This window comes from Gossypium raimondii, chromosome 3 (genome assembly GCF_025698545.1).
Source record: "Gossypium raimondii isolate GPD5lz chromosome 3, ASM2569854v1, whole genome shotgun sequence".
NCBI classification, from domain to species: Eukaryota; Viridiplantae; Streptophyta; class Magnoliopsida; order Malvales; family Malvaceae; genus Gossypium; species Gossypium raimondii.
In genome coordinates, this window is record NC_068567.1 from 60614504 (window position 1) to 60636921 (window position 22418).

A 22418-nucleotide genomic window follows, 5' to 3' on the forward strand; every position below is an offset into this window, starting at 1 on the left:
GATAAATAAATATAAATTAAATAAAAAATAACATTTGATTCGATTAAAATAATTATAATTTTTAATTTATATTCTATAAATCATTCAAACACCTCAATTAAAGTTAATTTTCAATTTCTCAATTTTTCCTACTTATCCCTATCTTTTGGTATTTGTCTCGTGGATTTTTCCACCTTTAGCTTCCTTTCTTTATCAAACTAGTATTGACTTGATACTCTTTTACATTCGCACAAAATTTTTGTAAAAATATCTCAAGAATAAATATATTATCCATATAGTGTTCAAATTTGATTGTCCAATTATATCGAAAAACAACATTAGCTCAGTTAATATTATATTTATTGTAGCAATCTGAAAGTTGTGAGTTCAAACATGTTTAAGTCGCCATTTTCTTTAATTTAAGAATTTAAATGAATTTGTAAGTAATTTAAAATTGTATAAAAAATTCAACGTGACATTATGAAATTTTAAATTTTATTCAATTCTTTATAAATTAACGATTGAGTGATACGGTAATATCATGTTGCATGCCATTATCCATGCTGTTGATAATAAATTAGTAGAGAAAGAGAATGTAATGGCTCATTTGACGGAGGTCATGCGAAGAGTCATGGGTGGAGGAGTACTATTCTTATAGTTAAGGGTCACACTCTCTTAGCTTGAATCTTGATACATGTACGATACAAGTCTCATCTTGGTCAACCACTTAAAGACCACTATAGTTCTCTAGATAGGTAGCGATAGGATGAAGATGATTGAGGTCCCATGATTCATGCAAGGTGTAATTACTGAATTTTGTCCGGCTCGATTTCGTGCTTTTTTTAAAAAAAATACAAAAAATAAAAATTTATATTTTGACCCCCTAAACTTTTTGAAATTGCATTTTCACCCCTAAACTTTCTTAAAATTACATTTTTGCCTATCAACTTCTTGAAATTATATTTTGACCCCTAAATTTTCTCAAAATTATGCTTGGCCCCAAAAGTTTTGCTACATTTCCGATCTGGTCCCTCTGGCAGACAGGCGCGATTTGCGCACCTGCCCTCCGTGATTTTCGGCCGTTGGCCCAGTGCATGGCCTCCCCTCTCCGCTGCCACCTGAAAACAAAGAGAAAGAAGACAAAAATCAAGAGATTAAAAGGAAAATGAAAAGAGAGAGGGAGGGGGATAGCAATCAAAAAAAAATTCAAAGCCAAAAGAAAATAAGCAAAGAAATTCCAAAAAAAAAAAGCTCTCAATCCGGCCGATTGCCTCCACCGCCACCACGTCCGTCGCGCCACCACCATTGTCATCTCACCGTCGAGTCCTAAACGCAAAAAACAAAAACAAAAAGCAAGCAAAAAAAACAACAGTAGAGAAACCAAAAAATCAAACAGCAGCGAGTAAAAGCCCTCACCACCGTCGCTCGACCACCGCCATCGTCGTCTTCCCCTTTCCTCCGCCGCCGACTCCTACAACACAATCAACCAACACAACAAGCAAAGAGAAGATAAAAGTGCAGTAAATAAAAAGAAAAAACAGCAACCCAAAGGAAAAAGAGAGAAAAAAAGAAGAGAAAAGAAAGAAAAGAGGAAGAGAAGGGGAGGCGCGCCGGCCACCGCACCACCGGGCGGAAGGAGTGTCGTTGACGGCGCAAAAGGGCTAGGATTCGGCCCGAGGAAGAAGAAGAAAAAGAAAAAAAAGGAAGAAAAAGAGAGAAGAAAAAGAGAAAGAAAAAAGAAAAAAAATAAAAAGCTAACAGTCGGGTCAAACCGTCCCGACCCGAAATCGGACCCGACCCAGCAGTCCAGCACCGACCCCCCAGCAACCCAGCAGCAGTAGGCCCATTCCCAGTGGCCCAAAACAGCAACCAGCAAAAAAAAAGCAAGCAGCAGCAGAAAAAAAAAGGCCAGCAGGCCTGTCCAAGCCCAACAAGCCTGACCCAGTCCAGCAAGCCCAGAACAGCAGCCCCAACAGTGCCAGCCGATCCAGGTCCGTTCCAGCAGTAGGCCAGCATCCAGCCCAGCTCCCAGCGGCCCGATCTGCAGAAAAGAAAAAGAAAAAAGAGAAAAGGCCCATTTTCAAGCCCATAACTTTGGGCTTTTGGTAATTTTTTTAACCCATGTTAATTTAGTTAATTTATTTAAATATTGTCTTATTGTAATTAAATTAGCATTTTTAAAAATAGTTTTTTTAGAAACATTATTATGTGTAATTTTATTTGTATTTTTTTAAAATATAAAAAAATTATTTTAATGCATAAGGCAACGAACCGATTTAATATCGAGCCGTTGATTTCATCGCTATGTTGGGTGAATATCGATGGCTCGTGTTAAATATGGGACGCCCTTCTAACAATCGAAAATATTCGAAATTCCTCGTATTTTAATAAAATTCTCGTGTTTTATTAGAATCCCGATTAAATATTAAATTGAATCAGTTTGACACTAATTCGGCAATTTCATCGCCATGTCGGGGTGAATATCATCGATTCGTGTTAAATACGGTATTAAAAAAAATTCGTGTTTCAAAAATTTTCGTGTTTTCAAAAAAATTGACCGTGTTTCATAAATTTTCGTGTTTCAAAAAATCCTCGTGTTTCGTATTTTATCAAAAATTTTATGTTTTCAAAAAAATTTTGTGTTTTAAAAATTTTCGTATTTCAAAAAGAAAATTCGTGTTTCCTAAAAAAATCTCGTGTTTCAAAATTTTTTTTTTTTAAAAGAGTTTCGCGTTTCTAAAATGCTTGTATTTTAAAAAAATTTTGTGTTTTCAGAAAAAAAAGGAAAAGTTGTTGTGCTTTAAAATTTTCGTGCTTTAATCGGATCACGACTAATATTAAATTGAACTCGTATTTTTGAAAATGAAGACAACACGCGTTTAACGAGATACCAATTTTGGGCGTCGCGAGGGTGCTAATACCTTCCTCGCGCGTAACTGACTCCCGAACCCTAATTTTCTCTGAATTTTCACGCAGACCTAAAATTACCTCTTTTTAGAAAAGCTTAAAAATAAAGTTTTCTAAAAAAGGAAAATTTTGTAGGTGTCCGATCACACCTAGAAAAAGATCGGTGGCGACTCCTTTTTCAAATAAAATCGAGATTCGGTTTTTAAGTTTTCAATAATTACTTCGACTAGCGCCCGATGCTCAATTTTTAGGTCGCTACAGCTGGCGACTCCACTGGGGACTTTTGAGAGTCGAGTCTGGTGTTAAACGCGTGTTGTCAAAATTTTTAAAACTTCTTGTTCAATTTAATTTTTAATCGTGATCCTTGAATTTTGTTTTGAAAAATCATGCATCCGCATCCGGTTTTGAAATTAATATTTTTCTAACCTATTTTATTTTCGCGTTTTTTTCAGCTTTAAGTTTTATGGTTTTAGTTTGTTTTTTAGTAAAAATAAAAAGGTGTGTGAGTTTCTCCCCACACACCGTGCACTTGCATTCTTGCATAACATGAGCTCTCTACCCGGGCTCCGTCCGTTTAAGTGGAAGTAAACGCTACGCCTTCGTGAGTTAACTCGTCCCTCCGCACAGGCTAGTGAAATACTTCCGGGTTACATATGACTTATGCTTTCGTGAGTTAACTCGTCCCTCCGCATAGGCATAAGTAAATGTAATCCCTCGAATTGAACTCGCAAGCCCATGACAGGCGATAACCGAGGCTCCGTACTTACCTTAGTAGGTGACAGTATGGACAATTCGAGTACCTTTCTAGAACCAGAACCACATGTAGTGAACCGTACGAGCCATCCAATTAGAGCCATGCCGAACCTCTGTCCGTTGAATAGTCACCAAAATAAGTACACGGGAGAAACGCCTCTTACCTTTTATTTCTTTTACATTTACACTTATTTGCAAATGAATTGAGTCTATTTAATAAGTTAGGTCGGGTAGATTGTCTGATTAGTATGTGGGGTAGGTTTTTGTAAAGCATGCTGGGGCAAAAAAAGGAAATGTGGGTCCGTTCCACCAAATTGCATGATTGAATAGCTTAGTTTGTTAAATTTTCCATAGTCTTTATTGTTCTTTTTATATTGTGATCTCTAACCAAGGTTATTTGTTTTTCATTTTATTTTTCATCATGCATCGTAGACATCTCATTAGGAAGGTGTTGGTTAAATATTGGTTGCCAAAAACGGGTTTCTGATGGAGGAGTCAATTACACGAGTAACCAAGAAAAATGTTGTAGTTCGAGATTGGTCTTTGAGAACCCAAAAAGCAAAAGGAGAAGGATATACCTCCGATCTTCCTGAGCATGCGACTTCGAATGCTTGACAGAATAACCTCGAAGACTTGACTAGGATCGGGAAACAATAGGACTAAAACAGTAGGGGCATTTTCATTGGCAAAATATTTTGTAATGGACTCTTTTGATTAATGAAACACCTAATTATGGGGCTATCTTGAAATCAACACCTATTTTTTGCATATTTAGGCATAAATAACATTCATTGGTCACTCATTCATCCATTTATTCATTGCGTGTGCATATCACCCCAACCAGTCACTGAGGCTAAAATCGCATAATCCACAGTGGCAGTACTACAAGGCTGGAATCACATCATCCTTACAGGACACGTCTAAGAACTAGAGCTATGGACACTGAACTTAACGAAAGAATCGAAAGGATGGAAAGGGTCCAAAGAGTTACAAGAGCAATTGGCCAAGTCACAACAAGAGGCAAGAGATATGATGGTGAGATCTCGAGAAGAATCACTCGAGCAAAGAGATCAAATGGCTAAAATGATGGAAATGATGACAGCTTTTGTAAAAGGAAATGGACCCACGCAGAGCCCTGATATCATGGAGCCCCAGTCAAGAGCTAATAATGATCAGGATCCATTCTATCCCCTATGATTTACTCCACATCACGCCCATACAATCTTGGAACAACGTCCTGCACCATCTGCTCATCTAGGGCAAGGAATGTTCGTATCGAACCCCAGGGCTAATCCAACAGATCTAATTGTTCCAGATCTGGACGATCCTATGGAAATAGCAAAGTTGGAAACTGATGATTATGACGCTCAAGATAGGTACAAGATCCTAGAAGAAAGGCTTAAGGCAATAGAAGGTGCTGAAGTCTTCTCTGCTTTGAGTGCTAAAGAACTCAGTTTGGTGCCCGATCTGGTTCTACCCCCGAAATTCAAGGCACCAGATTTTGAAAAGAACGATGGGACGCGATGTCCAAAGGCACATCTCGTCATGTTTTGTCGGAAGATGACTGGTTACGTGAATGAGGATAAATTGCTGATACACTGTTTTCAGGACAGTTTAGTTTGATCGGCTCTTCGATGGTATAATCAACTCAGCAGAGAGAGGATCCGATCATGGAAGGACTTAGCATCAGCATTTTGTGAGCAATACAAGCATGTATCAGATATGGTGCCTGATCGACTAACTTTGCAAATGATGGAAAAGAAGCCGACAGAGACTTTTAGGCAATATGCACAGAGATGGAGGGATATCTCGGCTCAGGTGGAACCCCCGTTAACTGAGACGGAAATAACGGTCCTCTTTATCAACACTCTAAAAGCGCCATTTTACGATAAGTTGGTAGGAAGCGCCACAAAACACTTTGCGGATATTGTAATATCTGGGGAGCTTATTGAAAACGCCGTCAAAAGTGGAAGAATAGAAGGTCCCGAGGGTTCGAAGAGGGCAATACCCATGAAGAAAAATGAGGCAGAAGCCCATATGATTGGAACCGATGGCCACTGTACCCCCAATTCATACCCCGCCCAATCACGACCTCATTATCGCCCACCTTGAAACTTCTACTTTCCTCCTCAAGGTCCTTACTATCAAGCACCTCCGTCTTACCCCGTTTATGCTATGAATAACCAAAGACCATTCACCTTGTTCCCACCAAACACCATGCCTACACAAAGTCAACTAAAAATGACCAAAGACCAGCAAGACCCATTTCTGAAAAACCTCAATTCACCCCAATTCCTGTGCCATACGGAGAATTATACCTGAAACTATTGGAGAAGCAATTGATCACATTACATGGTACCCCTGAAGCCCCCATACCCAAAATGGTATGATCCTAATGCTAATTGCATGTATCACGCTGGAAATCAAGGGCATTCTACAGAAAACTGCATTGCCTTTAAAAGGAGGGTTCAAGATCTCATCGATGCTGGCATTTTGCGATTTGATGGCGTTAGTCATGTGGCTGGAAATCCTCTTCCTAACCATGCTGATGGGAATGCGAATACAGTAACAAATGAAGACGGGGGGCAAAACAATCAGCGAAGCGCTTTGGTTGAAAAGGGTCTTCAGAACATCAGTATAAATGTTGTTGACAACGAGGGTGGCACAATTGAGGATGTTGTAATGATACACCCTTGTCCCCCAAGATATATTTTGAACAATTGGACTACTATGGACCTCCTTGTAGTTTCTAAGTCCTCTCCAGAGTAATGCTCAATGTTAATTCTCCATTATTTTGTGTGTCCGTAAATAGTGGGATTCCTTTTGTAAGAGCTTATGTTTGCTCTTTATCATTTCAATGAACATCAATGAAGATGCATTTTGTCATGGTCTTTTCATTTCTATTAGCTTCGTAATTATCTCATCTCTTCATATCATCTTCCTACATGTATTTTATATCATTCCATAACATTTTGTGTGTTGATCCCAGTACTTTGATGCTCCTCCATAGTTTTCTTTCCCATTCACCTTTCAGGTGCTCAGATATCCACCGCATGAACAATCCAGTTACAAGTCCTGAAATCGATTTCGAGATGGCTATTTGTTTAGGAGAATTCAAAGTCGAGGAAGATGCTAAAAATGGTGACTCGCCTCCTGACTTACTGAGAATGGTTGAACAAGAATAGAAACAAATTTTACCCCATCAAGAATCTGTTGAGACAGTGAACTTGAGAAGTGAAAAAGAAACAAGAAGTGAAGATTGGGACTTCTATTTCAGAGAACACCAAACAGAATTTGATCGCCTTGCTCCATCAGTACAAAGATATATTTGCCTGGTCGTATCAGGACATGCCTGGGTTGAATGAGGATGTGGTGGTTCATAAGCTCCCACTGAAACCAGAATGCAAACCCGTTCAACAGAAGTTGAGAAGGATGAGACTTGAAATTCTGCTAAAGATAAAAGAAGTCAAGAAACAATATGATGCTGGCTTCTTACAAGTCTCTAAATATTCGTAATGGGTAGCAAACATAGTCTCAGTACTGAAGAAATACGGCAAGATGGTTTCTCGGTTATAATCAGATAAAGATGGCTCTCGAAGATATGGAGAAAACTACATTCGTGACAATGTGGGGAACGTTTTACTGCAAAATGATGCCATTCGGATTGAAGAATGCTGGGGAAACATGATGAGTTCGGGAAAAGAGAAAGGGTGATTTACTACCTCAACAAAAAGTTCACAGAATATGAGCCCAAGCACCCGTCAATTGACAAATTCTGTTGTGCATTGGTCTAGGTAGTTCGAAGGCTCAGACAATACATGTTTTATCATACGACATGGCTAATTTCAAAGTTAGATCCATTAAAGTACTTGATGGAATCACCCGCACTCTCAAGGAGAATGACACAATGGCAGATCTTATTGTCTGAGTATGACATTGTATATGTAAGCCAAAAGTCGGTAAAGGGGAGCGCGATAGCTAACTTCTTGGCAAGTCGAGCAATGAAGGAATATGAGCCGTTGGAATTTGATTTTCCAGATGAAGACTTAATGTGCATTTCCGAAGGTGAATCATCAAAAGATCAATCATGGAAGATGAGTTTTGATGGTGTATCGAACGCATTGGGGCACGGGATAGGAGCAGTTTTAGTGTCACCGGAAGGAAATCATTACATGCTCACTGCCAGATTGAATTTCTTCTGTACTAATAACATAGCAAAATATGAAGCTTGCATCATGGGACTTCGTGCAGCCATTAAACGGAAAATAGAAACCTTAAAGGTGTATGGGGATTCAGTGTTAGTGATTTATCAAATTCGTGGAGATTGGGAAGTGAGAGATTCGAAATTAGTCAAGTATCGTGATCTCGTGGCGGAATTGGTCAAAGAATTCAAAGAAGTGACTTTTCATTACTTCCCACGAGAAGAAAACCAATTGGCTAATGCCCTGGCCACATTGGCTTCAATGTTCAAAGCAAACAGGGAAACATAAATAATGCCTCTCCAAATGAGCATATATGAGGTCCCCGCACACTGTTTTATCATTGGGAAGGAGTCAGATGGACGATCATGGTTCCATGATATCTTGGAGTACATCAAGAATCAAAGGTACCCCGAGCAGGCAAACGAGAATGACAAAAGAACAATCAGAAGAATGGCGATTGAATTTGTTCTTGACGGGGATATTCTATACAAAATGGGAAAAGATCAAGTGCTCCTGAGGTGCGTGGATGCTGTTGAAGCTAGAAAGATACTTGTGGAGGTTCATGAAGGAATTTGCGGAACGCATGCTAGCGGTTTCACCATGGCCAGGCAAATTATGAGACTTGGTTATTTTTGGCTGACGATGGAAAGGGATTGCATTGGTTACGCACGAAAGTGCCACAAATGTCAAATTTATGGCGATAAAATTCATGCAGCTCCGTCGCCGCTTCATGTCATGACTTCTCCATGACCTTTTTCTATGTGGGGCATGGATGTTATAGGGCTAATTTCCCCGAAAGCTTCCAATGGGCATCGATTCATATTTGTGGTTATAGACTACTTCACAAAATGGGTAGAAGCCACTTCGTTTGCTAATGTGACAAAGGCTGCAGTCTGTAGGTTCTTAAAAAAGGAGATTATATGTCGATATGGTGCACTGAAAGAATCATTTCGAGATAATGCTTTAAATTTGAACAACAAGATGATGAAAGAAGTATGTGAGCAATTCGGATAAAGCATCATAATTCTTCACATTACTGCTTAAAGATGAGCGGAGCGATGAAGCCGCTAATAAGAACATTAAGAGGATTATTGGGAAGATGACTGAGACGTATAAAGACTGGCATGAGAAGTTACCATTCGCTTTGTACGTATATCGCACCTCGGTACGGACGTCTACGGGGGCAACTCCTTTTTCTCTGGTCTACTGGATGGAAGTCGTTCTGCCTATCGAAGTAGAGATCCCATCCCTGCGCGTCTTAATGGAGACAAGATTAGAAGAATCAGAGTGGGTTCGAGCTCGATATGATCAGCTAAACCTTATTGAAGGGAAACGCTTGAAGGCAATTTGTCATTGACAGATGTATCAGAAAAGAATGATCACGTCCCATGATAAAAAGGTGCGGCCAAGAGAATTTCGTGAAGGGGAGCTTGTTTTAAGAAAGATCCTCCCGATACAAAAGGACTTTCGAGGAAAATGGTCACCAAATTGGGAAGGGCCATACGTTGTAAAAAAGGCATTCTCAGGAGGGGCTCTGATTCTCACTGAGATGGACGGGAAAGAATTACCTAATCCAGTGAACTCAGATGCTGTGAAGAAATATTATGCTTAAAAAAACAAAAAAAAAACAGTCAAAACAAAAAACAAAAAAAAACAAAAAACAAAAAAGGAAAAAACAAAAAAAAAGAAAAAATCAAGATGAAAACCCGAAAAGGGCGTCTTGATGAACAAAAAAGATTAGGATGAAAACCCAAAAGGGCGTCCTAACAAAGTGGGCTTGGGCTTAAAGGAGCAAAGTGACTTGAACGGGGAGTTGAATGACGAAGTCGTAATATTTGAAGCATTCTCAGAAGCTCGAAATCTTCTACACAAGAAGCCGTGCTCGAAAGGATCCAGGATGAAGAAATGCAGAGAAGTTCATGCATTGGATATCTAGAGCATTTCTGGCCATTGAATTCGCTTTCTTTTCTTTATGACGATTCATTTGTTAAACTTTCCTTGTAAATTTTTTGTTTGTTACTTTTGAAAAAAAAATGAATGTGAAGTCTTTCATGCCTATTTTGTCTTTTTATGCATCTCATTTTGGATTCATTTAAATGATAAATAGCAAGATGACATACTCTAAACAAAAGGAATGTTGAGCATTACCTGGATGAGAATTTGATAAATACAAGGACCCTGAAGCAAGAACAAAGTTCAACGAGGGGGCAAGAGGGTGATATACGAGGAAATGTTGATCACTTAACAAACTTGGAGATGGGCACAAAACCTGAGAGAAAGTCAAGAATTGAGGAAATGAATGCGGATCCTCACGAAAATCATAAGTGGGGCACGTGATAAACAGCCCAGGGTGCATGACATGATCATTTAGACACAAAAGCATTTAAGACAAACATGTGCATATCATAATAACATCATACATGACATATACAAGTATACCAGTAGAGCAAGGAATACTGGGAGAAAGTCGCATGAATTAATGAAGAAGAAGGCTTTTAGTTTCACAGTTTTTTACGAAACCTGTTTCTTTCAAGAAATATTTTTCAATTTCTGTTTTCAAAAATCAACTCATATTGCGAGAAGTGAGTTGAGCCTCGGGTCGCACACTGAGGTATTTTAAATTTATGTTTTTCTAAAAATCAACTCATATTGCGAGAAGTGAGTTGAGCCTCGGGTCGCACGCTGAGGTATTTCTTTTAATTTTCTATTTTTCAAAAAAAAATCAACTCATATTACAGAGATGAGTTGAGCCTCGGGTCACGCTGAGGTATTTCTTTTAAATTTCTATTTTTTTTCAAAAAATCAACTCATATTGCGAGAGGTGAGTTGAGCCTCGAACCATGCCGAGGTATTTCTTTTAAATTTCTATTTTTTCAAAAAAATCAACTCATATTGCGAGAGGTGAGTTGAGCCTCGGGTCACGCTGAGGTATTTCTTTTAAATCTCTGTTTTTCAGAAAAAAATCAACTCATATTGCGAGAAGTGAGTTGAGCCTCGGGTCGCACGCTGAGGTATTTCTTTTAAATTTCTGTTTTTTCAAAAAAAATCAACTCATATTGCGAGAAGTGAGTTGAGCCTCGGGTCGCACGCTGAGGTATTTCGTTTAAATTCCTGTTTTTAAAAAAAAATCAACTCATAATGCGAGAGGTGAGTTGTATGAGTTGAGTATCGGGTCACATGTCGAGGTATTTTCTTTTAAATTTCTGTTTTTCAAAAAAATCAACTCATATTGCGAGAAGTGAGTTGAGCCTCAGGCCACACGCTTGAAGTATTTTCGATTTCTATTTTCAAATAAAAGAAAATTTTGGACAATCGAACAAAATTCAAGCTTTTAAGTCTTTGCTCATCCTGTTTCACAAATGATGAGCAAAGAGGGCATTATAATCACCGAATTTTGTCCGGCTCGATTTCGTCTTTTTAAAAAATACAAAAAATACAAAAATAAAAAATTATATTTTGACCCCTAAACTTTTTGAAATTGCATTTTCACCCCTAAACTTTACTAAAATTACATTTTGCCCATCAACTTCTTGAAATTATATTTTGACCCTAAATTTTCTCAAAATTATGCTTGGCCCCAAAAGTTTTGCTACATTTCGATCTGGTCCCTCTGGCAGACAGTAGCGATTTGACTTTGCCTTAGTGATTTTCGAATAGTTGGCCAGTGCATGGCCTCCCTCTCATTGCTACACGAAAACAAAGAGAAAGAAGACAAAATCAAGAGATTAAAAAGACAATGAAAAGAGAGAGGAGGGGATAGCAATCAAAAAAATTCAAAGCCAAAAGAAAATAAGCAAAGAAATTCCAAAAAAAAGCTCTCAATCCGCCGATTGCCTCCACCGCCACCACGTCCGTCGCGCCACCACCATTGTCATCTCACCGTCGAGTCCTAAACGCAAAAACAAAAACAAAAAGCAAGCAAAAAAAAACAACGAGAGAAACCAAAAATCAAGCAATGACGAGTAAAGCCCTCACCACCGCCGCTGACCATCGCCATCGTCGTCTTCCCTTTCCTCCGCCGACTCCTACAACACAATCAACCAACACAACAAGCAAGGAGAAGATAAAAGTGCGATAAATAAAAAGAAAAACAAGAACCCAAAGGAAAAGAGAGAAAAAAAAGAGAAAAGAAAGAAAAGAGGAAGAGAAGGGAGGCGCGCGACCACGCACCACCGGGCGAAGGAGTGTCGTTGACGGCGCAAAAGGGCTAGGATTCGACCGAGGAAGAAGAAGAAAAAGAAAAAAAAGGAAGAAAAAGAGAGAAGAAAAAGAGAAAGAAAAAAGAAAAAAAAATAAAAAGCTAACAGTCGGGTCAAACCGACCCGACCCGAAATTGGACCCGACCCAGCAGTCCAACACCGACCCCCCAGCAACCCAGCAGCAGTAGGCCCATTCCCAGTGGCCCAAAACAGCAACCAGCAAAAAAAAAGCAAGCAGCAGCAGAAAAAAAGGCCAGCAAGCCTGTCCAAGCCCAACAAGCCTGACCCAGTCCAGCAAGCCCAGAACAGCAGCCCCAACAGTGCCAGCAGACCCAGGCCCGTTCCAGCAGTAGGCCAGCATCCAGCCCAGCTCCCAGCGGCCCGATCTGCAGAAAAGAAAAAGAAAAAAGAGAAAAGGCCCATTTTCAAGCCCATAACTTTGGGCTTTTGGTAATTTTTTTAACCCATGTTAATTTAGTTAATTTATTTAAATATTGTCTTATTGTAATTAAATTAGCATTTTTAAAAATAGTTTTTTTAGAAACATTATTATGTGTAATTTTATTTGTATTTTTTTAAAATATAAAAAAATTATTTTAATGCATAAGGCAACGAACCGATTTAATATCGAGCCGTTGATTTCATCGCTATGTTGGGTGAATATCGATGGCTCGTGTTAAATATGGGACGCCCTTCTAACAATCGAAAATATTCGAAATTCCTCGTATTTTAATAAAATTCTCGTGTTTTATTAGAATCCCGATTAAATATTAAATTGAATCAGTTTGACACTAATTCGACGATTTCATCGCCATGTCGGGGTGAATATCATCGATTCGTGTTAAATACGGTATTAAAAAGAATCGTGTTTCAAAAATTTTCATGTCTTCAAAATTTCTCGTGTTTCAAAATAATAATAATAAATTTTCTCGTGTTTCAAAAATATATGTTCGTGTTTCTTTTTTAAAAAAAAAATTAATTTTCCGTGTTTTCAAAAATTCCCTTGTTTGAAAAATGTTCGTGTTTTCGTGTTTTCAAAAAAATAATTTCTCGTGTTTCAAAAAAAAACTTTTGCGAATATTTCTTTTGATGTTATCGTGTTTTCAAAAAAAAATTCCCGTGTTTGAAAAATTTTCATGTTTCCGTGTTTTAAAAAAAAATTCGTGTTTCAAAAATTTTCGTGTTTTCAAAAAAATTGACCGTGTTTCATAAATTTTCGTGTTTCAAAAAATCCTCGTGTTTCGTATTTTATCAAAAAATTTATGTTTTCAAAAAAATTTTGTGTTTTAAAAATTTTCGTGTTTCAAAAAGAAAATTCGTGTTTCCTAAAAAAATCTCGTGTTTCAAAATTTTTGTTTTTTTTTAAAAAGAGTTTCGCGTTTCTAAAATGCTTGTATTTTAAAAAAATTTTGTGTTTTCAAAAAAAAAAGGAAAAGTTGTTGTGCTTTAAAATTTTCGGGCTTTAATCGGATCACGACTAATATTAAATTGAACTCGTATTTTTGAAAATGAAGACAACACGCGTTTAACGAGATACCAGTTTTGGGCGTCGCGAGGGTGCTAATACCTTCCTCGCGCGTAACCGACTCCCGAACCCTAATTTTCTCTGAATTTTCACGCAGACCTAAAATTTCCTCTTTTTAGAAAAGCTTAAAAATAAAGTTTTCTAAAAAAGGAGAATTTTGTAAGTGTCCGATCACACCTAGATTGGCCAATGCTCAAATAATTTTGTAAGGTGGCGACTCCTTTTTCAAATAAAATCGAGATTCGGTTTTTAAGTTTTCAATAATTACTTCAACTAGCGCCCGATGCTCAATTTTTAGGTCGCTACACAAGGAATGACCAACACCTGTTAATGGCTTGACGAGGTGTCGCTCTCAATGAAGTGTTGATTGGCACAATATCCTCTAAAAGAAGGCTATAAAAATGGAGTTCAAGTAATTGAAGGATTTGTTCTCAGTTCTCTACTTTATACCACGACCACATGCGCACATGACACATCGATGATACATCCAAACCTCCCATGCAAATCCTCTATTGGTACATTTCTTTTTAAATTTATCTTTACTATCTTAATTAATTTAATGTCAATTTTGATAAAATATTTTCGTATAAAGATTTATTTCAAAAGAGGATATTATTATGAGATTATTTTCTAATTTTTATATATTTTATTTAAACTAGAAATAAATTAAAATTGATGAAATTTAAACAAGATCTCTAAATCCTTAATTTTATCATTTTAATCCATTCAAATTCAAATTTTATTATGTGTAGATTATATATATATATTCTCGTAATAATATACTTAACTTTGTAAAAAATCAAGATTTTAAATCATTTCTCAACCGAGTTGAAATTAGTTGATGAGTGACGTTAGATTAATAGTTGATTTCTTTTAAAATTATAGAAGAATTATAAAATGTGTTTCTATTTATTTAATTAATAAAAATTATTTAGTTACATATTTAAAAAATTTAATGATCAGAACATTACCTGTACTTTTTGGTAAAATTACCTTTTAGGTCCTTATATATAGGGATAAATCAGATTAATCCTTTAATTATTAAATGGATAGATTTAATCATCATACTATTAAAAGGATATAAATAAAATTAAATTTTCACAAAATTAACATTTACTATTTAAAAATTACAACATTTATTTTATTAATCTGTAGTCTTACCCCCAAACAAACCAAACTCATTTAAAATTTTCACAAATTTTATCACTGAACCGACCCACGTACCTGCATGGTCCAATTTACTTACAATTTAGCACAATAAAATTTTGCAACATAAACTAAAGAGATCAAGATCTCCGAGCAATCTCATTCACAAACAGCCGAATATTCCGCTCTGAGGATCCCCCGCTAGTGACTGCTTCACAGGCGGCCTGCTTCAACACTGCAGCATTTTTCTTGAACCCTTCAAAGTCCGGCCCACTAAGCATTTGGATTATACATTCCTCTATGTCTTCATTGCTAATAACTCCATTGGGGCCAGGCTTCAATTTTAGACCAACCTTGAAAACGTCGACAACAAGCTTGGCGTTTGTTGGCTGATCAGACCATTGTGGATATGCTATCATTGGTACACCAGCTACTAATGCTTCCAACATGGAATTCCATCCACAGTGTGTTATAAAACAAGCGATCGATGGGTGGGCTAAAACTTTTGTCTGTAGACTCCATGGGATGATGAGCCCTTGAGTTTTGGTTTCTTCTTCGAACCCTAACGGCAACTGGCCTGCAGTCTTCACCACCCATAAAAATGGATGCTTGGTGTTCTTCAAAGCTGTTGCTATGGCTTCCATTGTTTTGGCCGACAAGACGGCTAAGCTACCAAATGATACGTATATAACTGAATGGGGTCGTTGCTTGTTTAGCCAATCTAAGGAGGTTTCGTCTGGTTTTTCCATTTCGATACCAACGTCAAGACTTTGGTGTTGGTCGAGTAGTAAAGGAGGTACCAATGGACCAACGGGTCGTATCGGACACAGCTCGGTCATTGACTCAATGGCTTCTTTCTCTAGCTCAAAGAACGAATTGGCCAATACCCATTTATATTTCTTTATGGTTTCAAACATATCGGATAACAGCTTGAATACACCTCCGAAAGAATTTGATGGAAGAAGGAACGAAGGCAAGTCCTCGGTGTGCAACAAAGGCAAACCTGGTAGCTCAATAATCATATTGCTTATTAATGTGGTGGGAAACTGGTTTAGCTTGTAAAACCGATAATAAATGGCGTAAAGCGAACATGGTTGTATCCAAAGCATGGCGCAAGGGATTCCATTCTCCAAAGCTGCATCGACAGCCCACGAAACGAAGGGATTGCTAATGATGCAAGAGAGTTTGGTGCGGTGGTAATGTTGCTTAATGAGGTTGGAGAGGTTAAGGGGTCCGGCTTTGGCTAAGGATTCCATGTAATGGTCTAAATTGGCACCGCGGTCGTAGTCTAGGTTGAACCCGTCCGGGAAAGAGAGAAGTCGTATCCCGGACATGAAGTTGGTGGCGTCGGTGGTGGTGGTGGTTGTCGTGACGGCTTTGAGTATACGGTGGCAACCGAATTGGGTGGTGGCGAGGGTGACGTGAAGGCCTTCATCAACCAGGCGTTTGGCAAGTCTAAGCATGGGGTTAAGGTGACCCTGGGCTGTTAATGTCACCATGAGTACATGGATTTCTTCTTGGCCCTCATTCAACGCCATTGATAGATATTATAGATCTATGCGCGGTACGGTGATGAACTGAAGGAGAGCGAGAGAGAGATAAGGCTCGAAGATAACCAGTGGTAGGACTTGGAACTTAAAGCAACTGAATATACCAGGGTAATTACATTCCAGACCCTCATTAGACCCTTCAAAAATTTTTAAATTTTAAATTGATAAAAATAAAATTAAATAAAAATTATGAAAATATAGACTATTAAATTGATGAAATTACATTTTTATTATTGTAAAATTACAATTTAATTTTGTTCTTTCTAACAAAATTTTTTATTTCACCCTGATTACAAAAGAAGAAGAATATTGTGTATAAAATTATTATGATATAAACAACTTAAAAATATATTAAAATTTTGAAAGATAAAATTTATATATATATGATTCAAAATCTTAACGCATATAAGTAGGTTTAGAAATAAAGTTTTAATTTTAGAAATAAAACATATCTAATACTTTTAATTTTAGTAATAAAATTTTAATTTTTTTATTTTAGAAATAATTTTAGAAATAATAGATATGTTACTTTTTTTAATTTTAAAAATAAAGTTTTAAATAAAATTTTACTTATGGAAAAAACTTAGTTCTGAAAAAACAGAATGTCGATAATGGCAAGAAAAGAGAGAAAAATAGAACAGACAAATTTTACGTGGAAACCCTTTCGGGAAAAAAAATCACGGTAGAAGAGAAGAAAATTTACTATTTCGAATTTGAGTTATTACAATGAGTATAGAAAACCTTATTCTAATCAACCTCTAATAGAAGTAGTGCAATAAGGTTAAAATATCTTATTCAAATCAATATCAAACAGAAGAAGTAAATTTCTATAGCCTGTGCCGTTTCGCCCTTGTGGATCCCCTTATCTTGCCACTTGTATTTTATTTTAATAAGAATTTGGATCACAACTCTAACAAGTTGACTAATTTTTTTATGAATGTTTAAAGATTTTCTAAAAACAAAATATCTTTTTACAATCATTTTTTATGCCATATCAAGAAAAAAAAACTAATTTCAATAAACAAATTAAATTAAAATAGGGACTAAATTATAAATGTATGCAAAGCCAAAAGGACTTAACTCACAGAAATTCCAAAATTAAGAAAACAATCCAAAGGTACCAAATCAAATAATAAAGTTTGAACTGTAGGAAATCGAACCCGTGTTGTAAAAAGAACCAAAATTAGTAAAAGACAAAACAATAGTGGCAAAAAGTATCTTAAGACAAAAAAACGAATCTGCTGGCCACCAATGAAAAACGACAACAATCTTTAAATAATTTTATCTATTAAATAAGTAACTTGCTAAATAACCGATATGTGATTTGATGCAACGGTAAGGTACATTGCACTTCTAATGGAAGAACGTAGAGAGAAACCGTCACCAAAAAGGAAAAGGAAGCGACTCTCCAATTCGACTTTGTAGCAAATAAAGTATAAGTTCCGTATGAACTTAATATGGCAAAAACAACAAATAAGTTGAAACTTTAGGTGTTAGCAGCTCTCATGACCTAAAAAATATAAAAATTACAAGAAAATTACTTACCCTCAATATTGCCTCAAATATAGAAAAAATCGATTCAATCACTCAATTCCTAGGTCAACCGATCTACTGGTTTTTTTGGACCTGTATCTTTTTCGGTTTCGATCTAATCGGTCCAATCGACTTACTTGGTCCAGTTCAAGTTTTTATGGTTTTTTTATATTTTTTTATAAGCTTATATGAATTTTAATATTTTAATATTTCTTTTATTTTTTTTATGATTTTTAAGATTTCTAATACATTTTTATAATATTTTAAATATGCTCTATTAAATTTTTTTAAAAAATTTATAATTTATTGGAATTTTTATAATATTTATAAGTTTATGTCAATCTTAATTCTTTTAATATTTATAATTTTTTTACAATTTTTCTATTTTTTTAATTTTTTTAATTATTTTTATTGGAAATATATTAGATTAAATAAAAAAATTGGTCAGCCAATTTATTTCAACGGATAATATGATCAATAACGAAAACTGTTAATGGAGGAGATTAATTAATTATTTTTGTAACACCCCTTTCCCGTATTCGATGCCGGAATAGGGTACGAGGTATTACCAGAACACGTACACTTTTAACCATATTAAACCGAGTTGTAAAATTTCATCTAAACTAAAACTTTCAAATTGTTATTCTTAATTCGCTAATTAGGGTTTACGTAGCCCAATATAGTCACAATCTTTCATTTCCTCGTCGTATGAATTTAAAAATTTTCACTTACTTATTGAATTCATCACGAGTGCCTGAATTGATCCGTATCATTACATACTCTCATGTCGTTACATTTTCCTATTTAACTATTGTAATATATCAATTATTCAATATCTTATAAGCTAAGTGTCACATATACATTATCCATTCATCTCCCATACAACTATCAATATTAGCCACAAAGATAGTACAAATTTTCTCTATTCGATGTTAAATCAAAACATGTTACTTCATTACCAACTACCCTTACTAAATATATACCTTAAACTAGCCCAAGTGTTTAACCATTCACCCATGACATAAATATATTTTATCTATTATTGCAGAATATAGATGTGCTACCCAAATCATAATTCACCTCACATGGTAAAAGAGTTAATTTTTATCATTTGTCAAATAAATTACAAAACAAGTTATATAACAAAATATAGATACATTTTAAACCTCACCAATAAACAAATTCTCATGGCATTAAATAATTATCACGTATTAAAGACAAACGTACTTGACATTTCCATCACGTAAACAGGATTAATCAGTGCAACCTCAATGATGTAATCATCATTTTAACTTACTTAACCAAGCCAAATTATACCATCATCTCACACATAGAATGACCCACCGATCATGTTTCTCAATTATGTCACTTAATAGACCAAATATACCTAACCTTTATCATCATGATCAATCCACAACCAAAATACATCCATATATCAAAATTACCACACACATATATATATACCATACACACATACTATAAAACTTTATTTTCCCCGTGACCAATAATGCACAATTATAAGTATCATTTCTATTTTATCGTTTATCAATTATAATCGAACATATGACCAATTATAGACAAATCATTCATATATATTTTCTAATTTTCCTCCTCCTCCTCTCCATTCCACATCCTTAATGTGTATAATACATTTAAGCAACATTTTTCCATACTATCACTATTTTCCTGTATGTAAATTCAAGTTGTCTATCTGAGTCAGAGTCACTAATTTATTTATATCTCGAGCTACAGAGCTCCAAATTAAGATCCGTTAATTTTCCCTGAAACTAGACTCACATATTTTCTTACCATAAAATTTTCAGAATTTTTAGTCTATCCAATATGTACAGTTTATTCTTTAAAATTTCCACTGTTGCACTGCTTGACAGTTCTAACCTCTCTTCACTAAAAATTGATTATCTCATTGTACAGAATTCAGATGGTATTCCCGTTTATTTCTCATAAAAATAGACTCGTTTACGATTCTAAAAATATAATTTTTAACGCATAATTAATTTTTTACAATTTTTAATGATTTTCCAAAATCAGAACAGGGGATTCCGAAATTATTCTGACTCTGTCTCACGAAATTTATTATATCTCATGATTTACAATTTCATTGCTTACACCGTTTCTTCTATGAGAAACTAGACTCGATAAGATTTAATTTTATATTTTACTCATCTTCTAATTCGATTCCCACAATTTTTGGTGATTTTTCAAAGTTGGCACACTGCTGCTGCCCAAAACTGTTTTAGTGCAACGTATGAATTACCATTTTGACCCTAAACTTTTAACACATGACAGTTTCATCCCTAGGCTCGGAAAATGAAATTCTTGCAATTTAATCCTTGATAAAAGCCTAATAATTCTCACACATATCAATAACAGCCCATGGATTCCATAAAATTTCAGAAGTTTTCCACAATTTCAATACTTTTCAACTTAATCCCTAAAATATATTTTCATCCGAAATTCTTTAATAAAACACCTTTAAACATCCATTAACATATCAATTTCATCATCAAATAACAAAAATAATATGAACTTATCAATGGTATCTTTCTAAACTTTCAACAAAATGAGAAGCTAATAGAATACTAGGTTGGACCTAATTGTAAAAGTCTAAAAATATAAAAATTTTAAGGAAAAAGTAAGAATTTCACTTACTTGAAGCTAAAATATGGAAGACCAGCTCACCCTCTTCCATGGCTGTTTCCCACCGAAATTTCAAGAAGAAATGGTCTTGAAATCCTTAAAATAAATTTTGGCCACAAAAACTTTATTGTAATTCCAATTTTGTCCTTAAATACATAAAAATCTTTGATTTTTTTAACGGTATGCCGCCTCTGCCACTTAAGTTGGTCCATTTACTCCTTTAGTCCTTTCTTATTTAATTGTTAAGCTATTTAATCACTTTAGCAAGTTTTGCATCTTTTTATTCCTTTTTAATTAATTGACTGCCGAAACGTTAAAATTTTCTGACGAAACTTTAACACTACCATATTGACACTCTGTAAACATTTATAAAAATATTTATGGCTCAATTTATAACATCGAGGTCTCGATACCTCTTTTCCTCAATTTCTTAACTTAATAAATTTTTATAAAACACAAATTACTAATTTAAAAATCTCTTAAAAATCATATTTGACCTGTACTTATTAAATAATAAAATTTACGAGCTTATTTTCTGAATTTGGTGGTCTCATACCACTGCTTTCAACATTTCTAAAATCGGGATATTACAATTTTAGTTAACAACAAGAGTTTAATTGGATGCAAATTTAATACAATAACTTAGTTGAGTTTTTGCATTTTTTTAAAAGCTTTTTTGAGATATAAACCTATATTACAATAATGCCTTTGTTTTTTCGTAGTTTTATAAGTTTCTAAAAATTTACCTGGTTTTAAACTAATAACCTTATAAATTATTTATTTTTTTATACAATATCTATAACTACTAATAGCCCTTCTCCAATCCTTAAAATAGGAGGATAATGCACTTCATAGCACTCAAACCCAAGACATCCTGCATTGGCAATAAAATTGATGTCAATCAAACTAAAACCCAATCTGTAGTAGATATATATATATTTGTTATTTTTTTTCATTCGTTAATTTTCAATAATCTATCTACAATGTTAATTTTGACTTTTAAATTTGTGTCATCAAGTCCGAGATGTTAGTAATGTTATTGCACGTGTTCGGGGCCCATATATTCATACCATAAAATTTAAGAAAATAATTTAAAAAATTATATTTTAAATAACGTGAGATTGAAGAATATTCCTCCCGTTGATTAGTCACAATATTCATGATTTAAGACACTAATTTGGTTTAACACGAATTTCAGTGAATTACAATAATAGGACAAAGTATGAACCACAAACGCGATCAATGCAACTCAAAACCAAGTCACATCTGGGACGGTGAATACCCTTGATCATCAGACTATCACATAGGGTTCAATTTACCGCAGATTTTAAATATATTATTTTTTATTAAATTCATAAATTTGTTGAATTCAAAATTTTATTTAAATATATTCAGTTTCATTTAATTTATACATAATCATGCATTTCTCTTCATAATTTATTTTGAATAAACGTTAAAGAATGTTAATCATCTCAATGACAGAAATTGAGAACCTCACAAAAATGAATTTGATTCAAACTTAGATTGTTCTTAAAGAAAATGGATATTTGATTAACGAGTTAGAACTTGGGTTCAATATCTAATTATCTATCATATTCATTCAATCCGAAGAAGCATAAATTAAGTCACATAGCCCTCTTTTGGTCTAATTCTACTCTTAGTCTTTGTACCCAAAAATTCTTTTAGGGGTTGAAATTAAATTGTAAATTTTTGAAAGGTAAAATTATAATTTTGTCATATATTAATTTATGATTTCATAAGTTTTAAGAGAACTAAACATAATTTTTTTTTCATTTACAGAGTAAAGTACAACATTACTATGTATTAACTTATCATTTATGAAGGGACTAAATTATATATTTTTTTCATTTTTGGCAGGGCCATGGCCCATCCTAACCACTTTATAGTCACCCCTACTAAACCAGAAACTTTTTTATGGGGCCGAAATTAAATAATAATTTTTACA

General features: G+C 35.0%; 3 protein-coding genes and 1 long non-coding RNA gene across 5 annotated transcripts; 3 read left to right on the forward strand and 1 right to left on the reverse strand.

Annotated features, from left to right (window-relative positions):
* Window positions 1-1935: 1935 nt before the first annotated feature.
* LOC128039869 (uncharacterized) lies at window positions 1936-4380 on the forward strand. The gene is made up of 2 exons (XR_008194623.1): window positions 1936-2084; window positions 4072-4380. It is a non-coding gene; the product is annotated as an uncharacterized LOC128039869 (long non-coding RNA).
* A 525-nt stretch (window positions 4381-4905) lies between these two features.
* Window positions 4906-5751, forward strand: LOC105796034 (uncharacterized). Its single transcript, XM_052628966.1, has 2 exons — window positions 4906-5239; window positions 5360-5751. Exons 1-2 carry the CDS (start codon window positions 4906-4908, stop codon window positions 5749-5751), a joined length of 726 nt encoding a protein of 241 aa, XP_052484926.1.
* Window positions 5752-7511: 1760 nt separating this feature from the next.
* Window positions 7512-8129, forward strand: LOC128040000 (uncharacterized). The gene has a single exon (XM_052628967.1). The coding sequence runs from the start codon at window positions 7512-7514 to the stop codon at window positions 8127-8129; it is 618 nt and encodes a 205-aa protein (XP_052484927.1).
* A 6548-nt stretch (window positions 8130-14677) lies between these two features.
* Window positions 14678-20565, reverse strand: LOC105795215 (UDP-glycosyltransferase 84B1). 2 transcript variants are annotated; one of them, XM_012624739.2, is made up of 2 exons: window positions 20465-20528; window positions 14678-16288 (listed from the first exon to the last, which is right to left on the reverse strand). In XM_012624739.2, the coding sequence occupies exon 2, from the start codon at window positions 16247-16249 to the stop codon at window positions 14852-14854; it is 1398 nt and encodes a 465-aa protein (XP_012480193.1). In that variant the 5' UTR covers window positions 16250-16288; window positions 20465-20528; the 3' UTR covers window positions 14678-14851. The 2 variants fall into 2 exon arrangements, 1 of the variants encoding a protein (XP_012480193.1); XR_008194624.1 differs by lacking the exon at window positions 14678-16288 and adding an exon at window positions 16872-17771 and having other exon boundaries at window positions 20465-20565.
* Between the last annotated feature and the right edge of the window lie 1853 nt (window positions 20566-22418).